Genomic DNA, 7,500 nt, shown 5'->3' with positions numbered 1-7,500 from the left:
CAACCCTTGGATATAAACCTGCACCGGCTCAATCCGATTGGAGCACAATAATTACCCACTAACCACCAAGTGCAAAATTTGGTTATATGGTTACCACCCAGCGTAGTAAATGGTTTCCTGGTGTACAGGAAACCATTTGGCTTGCCACTCAGTGTAGAGTCACCCGTAGGCAGAAGGAAGAGGAAAGAATGAAGGAAAGAAAGACAGAAGAGGGAGTGTAAAGTCACCCATTGGCAGAAGGAAGAGGAAAGAATGAAAGAAAGACAGAAGAGGGAGTGTAAAGTCACCCACAGGCAGAAGGAAGAGGAAAGCATGAAGGAAAGAAAGACAGAAGAGGATGGAAGGAAAGAAGGATGGAGGAGAGGAAAGGGCAGACACTCGACAGCAGCACTACATCGAGTGAGTGGATGGTGAGCGCCCCCATCTACCAAGCTGAGTAAAATCATCTGGCGATAGTCTGATTATAAAAAGAAAAAGGCATCGTAGGGAAGGCATATCGTAGGAAGGCCAAATATATACTTAAAATACTGCCGACTGGTAAGGAAGTGTAGCACCAGTCGAGCAGGGCAGTTCTCCCGAGGGATGTGGAAAGTAGATCAGAGTGAAAGCAACGGTCCTCATTCCACCAACGGCCCTCATTCCAGCAGCCATTTGAACCTCAGCTCCTGGCCATCGTCTTTGGTTGACCCTTTTTTTTCAGTATTTTAGTTATAATGACTAGCTCATCACACTTACAAATATTTCCCTCCCTTTGCATTAAACCACAGTATATGCATTTTACACTTTACACAATGACTGAAAACGGCTCTGTTGCTTAATTTTTTCTAGAGAGGACAGCTTTTTGAGGATTTCCAACGAGTTCCATCTTTTTCCACAATGAATCTGTCTAATATTTACACCTCCATTCCCCATCAGGAGCGTAGGGACCCGGGGCTAGACTAACTCCTGGCATTTATGGTGAGGGTACCCTTTTTTCTACCCAGAGTGGCGGTAAACAGTAAACTCCAGTCACTTTGATGTTAACCACTATGGATCACATCTGGTTGAAGCACATTAACCTACTATAGTCTCGGCACACGACTCTGAGGCTGTTATTATCGTGCCCTGGCAACCTACCATTCAAAAGTGCGTCCGATTTCGTGTATAATATGAGACGCATGTGATTCTTGTATAATATGTTCGTGTATAATAATATTCGTGTATGATATGTTCGTATGTAATAATATTCGTGTATAATATATTCGTGCATAATAATATTCGTGTATAATATGTTCGTGTATAAAAATATTCGTGTAGAATAATATTCGTGTAGAATAATATTCGTGTAGAATAATATTCGTGTAGAATAATATTCGTGTAGAATAATATTCGTGTAGAATATATTCGTGTATAATGATACGAAATCGGACGCACTTTTGAATGGTAGGTTGCCAGGGTACGATAATGACAACCTCAGAGTCGTGCGCCGCGACTGTAGACAACCAGGCGACCATTAGCTTATATAATTATCACCAATATAGTCACAAGTCTTCCCTGAGTCACAGAAAATAATTTGTTACTCAATGTAGCCACCTGAAGGGAGTGGATCGTAGGTGCCAAAGCTCCCATCTAAGACACACCTACAGACTACTAATAAATCTATCTTTCTATTTATCTATATCTATCTATCTATTGCCAGACGCCTTAATCCCGCAAGGGGTGGCCACAAACAAATCGCCTCCATGTCGCCCTGTCCCCTGCCATATCATTGCCCTGCTCCCAGCTCACACACCCCTCTCTCGTATACCTCTCCACTCCATCCCTCCATCTCATCCTTGGCCTCCCCCTCCCTCTCCCCCCTTCTCCACCTCACTCACATACACTCTCCCCGTCAGTCTCTCATATACCTCTCCACTCCATCCCTCCAGCGTATCCTTGACCTCCCCCTCCCTCTCCCCCCTCCACCTCACTCACATACACTCTCCTCATCAGTCTCTCACTCTCCATCCTCTCCACATGGCCAAACCACCTCAGTGTGTTCCTCCTAACGCTTCCTATCACATCCACATCCACACCACAACGCTCCTTTACTTAAATAAATAAATAAGTAAACAAACAGATAGATAGATAGAGAGAGACAGAGAGAGAGAGATAAGATATATATAAATATGTATAGATAGATAGATAAAATATGTATAAAGGGATTACAACACCGTATCAGCTGACCAACTTGCCAGGTACTTGACTTTGACCTATGACCTTCGACTGACTGCTCTCAAAATCAAAATACTTCATTCTTGCCCGATCCTTAACCCTTCCACCAAGTTTCGTTCAAATAAGATATAAACTGATCCTGTTAATTTTGCAGAGCGACCTTCACCTCTGGCCTTTCCCTTTGATCTGGACCTTCGATTGCTCTTAAAATTAATTCCTTCTTTAATCTGAGCCCTTTCATAAATTTTGGTTTGAACAGAATAGAAACTGCTTAAGTTGACCTTCCCATGTTACCTTCATCTCTCTCATATTGCCTCAAATAATATTCTCCTCAAAACTGAATGCAATCGTTCTTGCTTTACCCTTAACCCTTCCAGTCTATATTGGATAAATAACGTAAGCTGACTTTCCTTGGACAGACTTTGACCTATCTCTGTTACTACGACCTTTGGCCTGGTGTTGTCAAAAGCAGTGCATTTACTCATCACTTGTCCCTCAACCCACCCACCAAGTTTGGTTAAAATCGGATACATACTCTTTACGTTATTTCATGTTGACATAAGTGAATGAAAACCGTACTTTGTCTCCTCACGAGCATGGGTGTAATGATGACTGAGTGGGTGGTGTAGGTGAGTGGGCAGTGTAGGCGAGTGGGCAGTGTAGGCGAGTGGGCAGTGTAGGCGAGTGGGCAGTGTAGGCGAGTGGACAGTGTAGGCGAGTGGACAGTGTAGGCGAGTGGGCAGTGTAGGCGAGTGGGCAGTGTAGGTGAGTGGGTAGGGTAGGTACTGCATTCTTACCTGCGTGTTGTCGCTTGACGTGGAGTCCTGTGTTGAACTTGATGTTTTCTTGTCCAACCTCTCCATTCGCTCAGACAGGCTTCCCCCGCGCGCACACACCTGCATGTAAAAGTTATATGCCTTTGTTAGTCCATAGACATTAGTAAAAGTCTATCTATCTATCTATTGCCAGACGCCATAATCCCGTAAGGGGTGGCCATTTGACTTTGAGTTATTTGCTTTACGGGGAGGGGCACTAACCCTCCACCAACCCACTAGTTGACACGTAGGGAATACGTATGGTTTGGTTATATGGTTACCACCCAGCGTTGTAAATGGTTTCTTGACTTACAGGAAACCATTTGGCTTGTCACTCAATGTAAAGCCACCTGTAAAGGAAAGAAAAGCAATATGGAGTGACAGGAAAGATGGGAGAAATAGGAAGAGAGGAGGACAGGCACAGAAAAAGAATGATAAAGGCTAAGGAAGAAGTAGGCAGCACTACATCAAGTGAGTGGATGATGGTAAGAAATAGGAAGCGAGGAGGACAGACACAGAAAAAGAATGATAAAGGCTAAGGAAGAAGTAGGCAGGACTACATCAAGTGAGTGGGTGATGGTAAGAAATAGGAAGCGAGGAGGACAGGCACAGAAAAAGAATGATAAAGGTGAAGGAAGAAGTAGGCAGCACTACATCAAGTGAGTGGATGATAGTCGCCACTACCTACCACTACAATAAAGAAAAATCAGACCAACATAATCTTAAGTCTTGTAATGGACACCCAGCTCTCAATGCTGCTGGGGATACGAAGTTTGTCTGTCTAGAAAAGGTTTTGTGACTGCAGTGCTTAGGTGAATTTTTGTTATGATCTGTTATACTTTCAGTTGATGAAAATGCTATATGGGTTACTAGGTGTGGGTATGCTAGATATAAAGTTAAATGTGGTGTGGATGTGAAGGAGCCTTGTGGTGTGGATGTGAATGTGTGTGGATGTGGATGTGAAGGAGAGTTGTGGTGTGGATGTGGAAGTGATAGGAAGTGAAGAGAGAACATGTATTTTTACACAGGAAAAATCACCTGACAAATTACCAATACGCCGAGAATCGAACCCGGGACTCTCAGGTGAGAGCCAGGCAGCATACCACTACACCACGACCAGATAAAAGTTGACTTATGTTGTCACAATCTTGTAACCAACGTCCCTCCGTCCCCACTGTGGGGGCCGTAAGTGTTTGGGATAGATTAAAAGCATCTACTTGCCCGAGTGCCAGGGGGTTAACTCATCCTCTTGATGCCCACAGTGGGGGCGGAGGGACGTTGGTTACAAGATTGTGACAACGTGAGTTAACTTTTACCTGGTCGTGGTGTAGTGGTATGCTGCCTGGCTCTCACCTGAGAGTCCCGGGTTCGATTCCCGGCATATTGGTAATTTATCAGATGATAGGAAGTGTTAGGAGAAATACAATGAGGTGGTTTGGCCATGTGGAGAGGATGGAGAGCGAGAGACTAACGAGGACAGTGTATGTGAGTAAAGTGGAGGGGGGAGAGGAAGGAGGAGACCAAGAATGAGGTGGAGGAATGGAGTGGAGGGGTATGTGAGTATGAGAGACTAAACTAATGGAATGAGACAAGGATAGCAGAGAGAGAGAGAAAGACATAAAAGTATAAACGTTACATGCACACTCTTCATACACAGACATTAAGTTGCATATTAGAATTTATATATAACACGTATATTCCATTTCTAGCATAGGCAACCATGAGTATTTTTATTATTCATCTCACCTCTCGAACCTTTTAGTCACCCTTCCAAAGAATTCATTTTCTGTCGTTCACAATCTATAAATAAGTGAGCACATATGACTGCGGAAAACCCATCTAAATATAAAATCGGCATTCTTGTTACGTTGTTGTTTTGTTTGTGGGAATTATAAGTACAAACACATCAAAAATAGATTACTTTACGAGGGTATTCGCAGTTATAAGTGTCTGGGAGTGGAAATCAGACTCACGTAAAATTAGTTTGAATATTTTCGTGTATTCTGCTGCTACGCTACCTGATTTAGATGGGAATATTATTAAAAAATCACTCTTTCACAGTTAACACATTCGAGTATGACTGTGAGAATGAAGACCTGTCACGGAATATTGCTCATTTAGGACACCGTTGTCACTGATTTCACTCCTGCTCTCTCTACTATAAAAGTGTAGGATGGGGCCAGGATTATATTATGTACTAGAAGAAGAATCGCAAGTCAGTGTGAGGAAAAAACGTCGGTGTCACGAAAATCTAGGCCACAGTTCTCACTCAATTTGAATTCTCTACTCACTCTGGGTTGTATATGGAGTGTTGTGGGGGTATGGGAGTAGGAAACGTATTGCAAAGTGTGTGTGTTGGAATGGAAACGAAACTCACACGCTAATTTGCCCAGAAAGGTCACACTTTTCACTGTTTCACTCCTACATACTCTGAGCTGCACTGGTGTGAGGATGAAGGATGGACATAGACGGGAGGGTAACGCGGTTTGGAGTTTTGTGTGTTTATAAGCCGTGGATGTGTTAAGGAAAATCGCCCATATAGTCACAGTCTGTACTTCCACAGCCTCGTAGCTTCACTCATATGTACGCTAGGCTGTACTGGAGCTGATGTGAGAGTACGGGATGAGTACAAATGTGCTATACCGCGCTAATGAGAAAAATTACATACCGTAGCGTCCGCCATAGCGAATGTTGTGCCGTAGGTGAGAGCAACTTGCTACTGGGTTATGTGTGGTTAGGCCAGGGGAGCAGATGGAGAGGCGGGGGTAGGGAGTGAGGGAGGCAGGGGATAGGAAGGGGAGGCTCAAGAAGGTAGGGAGGAAGGGAAAGGCCGAGAGAAAGAGGGGGAGATTGAGGAGGAAGGAGGTAAGGGTGAGGGGAAGGAAGGAAGGTGAGGGAAGGGGAGGGAAGGGAGGGGAAGGGGAGATATGGTAGGTAGCGACAGGGGTGGGGGTAGACAAAGGTAGGGTTGGCAGAGGTTGCTTCATGGAGAAAGGGGAAGAGGAGCAACAAAAAGCGCACTCAACCCCTCCCCCTGCACGCACTCTACCCCCACCCCCGCACGCACTCTATTCCTCCCCCTGCACGCAATCTAGCCCCCCCCCTCACGCAATCTAGCCCTCCCCCTTCACGCAATCTAGCCCTCCCCCTTCACGCATTCTACCCCTCTCCCCCTACACGCACTCTACCTCCCCTCCCCCCGCACGCACTTTACCCCCCTCCCCCCGCACGCAGCTCCTCCCCTGCACGCACTTCACTCCTCCCTCACGCACCGTTAAATTGCGTTTTCTGTTGAGTGTGTTTCTGATACGTCTCTACCAGCACACACACACACACACACACACACACACGACAGATGGCCACAGTTCAAATTCTCCCAGTGCCTACGTACAATTTGAGCATATTAACCCTCTCATGATAGGGTCAACTCTTGCATATTATTTCCGCTAACGTCAATCAATATTATTTTTTAACTGAGTGTGTATATGTGCCTGAGAGTGTTAATACTATCTATCTATCTGTCTGTCTATCTATCTATGGTCAGACGTCCTATTCCTGTAAGGGGTGGCCATAAACAAGTCGCCTCCATGTCACCCTGTCCCTCCATCTCATCCTCCGTCTCTCCCTCCCTCTCTCTCCCCTCCACCTCACATACACTCTCCTCGTTAGTCTCTCATTTATCTCTGTACTCCATCCCTCATCCTCGGTCTCCCCCTCTCCCCCCTCCACCTCACATACACTCTCCTCGTTAGTCTCTCACCCTCCATGCTCTCCACATTACTCCACACGTCCTCACAACAACTCCATCACTCCAACATAACCAGTAACAGATTATTTCATGTATTTGTGAATGGGTTATAGGAGCTTTTCAGTTAACATGTTGCAGTCTCCCTCCATTCCCTCCCTCCCTTCCTCCCTTCCCTTCTTCTCTCCCTCCTTCCCTCCTCCATCTCCTCCCTCCCTCCCCCTTCCTCCCTCTCCTCCCTCCCCTCCCTCCCTCCCCTTCCTCCCTTCCTCCTTCCCTCCTTCTTTCTCTCCCTCCCTCCCCCTTCCTCCCTCTCCTCCCTCCCTCCCCCTTCCTCCTTCCCTCCTTGTTTCCCTCCCTCCTTCCCTCCCTCTCCTCCCTTCCTTCCCTCCCTCTCCTCCCTTCCTTCCCTCCCTCTCCTCCCTTCCTTCCCTCCCTTCCTTCCCTCCCTTCCCCTCCTCCCTCCTTCCCTCCTTCTTTCCCTCCCTCCCTCCCAGCGTTTGTTGCAAGAAAAGAATATGTGGGAAATATGTGGGAAATATGTGGGAAATATGTGGGAAATATGTGGGAATATGTGGGAAATATGTGGTGTGGTGTGGTGTGGTGTGGCGTGGTGTGGTGTGTGTGTGGTGTGGTGTGGTGTGGTGTGGCGTGATGTCGTGTGGTGTGGTGTGGTGTGTGTGGTGTGACGTGGTGTGGTGTGGTGTGGTGTGGTGTGGCGTGGCGTGGTGTGGTGTGGTGGTGTGG

At 46.3% G+C, this 7,500-nt stretch overlaps 1 protein-coding gene across 1 annotated transcript in view; it reads right to left on the bottom strand.

The window, feature by feature from the left end:
- The window catches only part of LOC145395667 (actin-binding Rho-activating protein-like), a 29,938-nt gene extending 24,151 nt beyond the window's left edge, over positions 1-5,787 (bottom strand). The window contains exons 1-2 of the mRNA XM_080269234.1: positions 5,677-5,787; positions 2,991-3,089 (exon numbers count right to left, since the gene is read on the bottom strand). Coding sequence (XP_080125360.1) covers positions 2,991-3,089; positions 5,677-5,691 — 114 coding nt within the window. The 5' untranslated portion in view covers positions 5,692-5,787. The remainder of the gene's footprint in view (positions 1-2,990; positions 3,090-5,676) is intronic.
- Between the last annotated feature and the right edge of the window lie 1,713 nt (positions 5,788-7,500).

Source organism: Coenobita brevimanus, chromosome 32, assembly GCF_032717465.1.
Source record: "Coenobita brevimanus isolate Jiangsu-jjx chromosome 32, ASM3271746v2, whole genome shotgun sequence".
Lineage (NCBI taxonomy): Eukaryota > Metazoa > Arthropoda > Malacostraca > Decapoda > Coenobitidae > Coenobita > Coenobita brevimanus.
The sequence above is the reverse complement of the archived record's forward strand: the minus strand, read 5'-3'. Positions and strand labels throughout refer to the sequence as shown.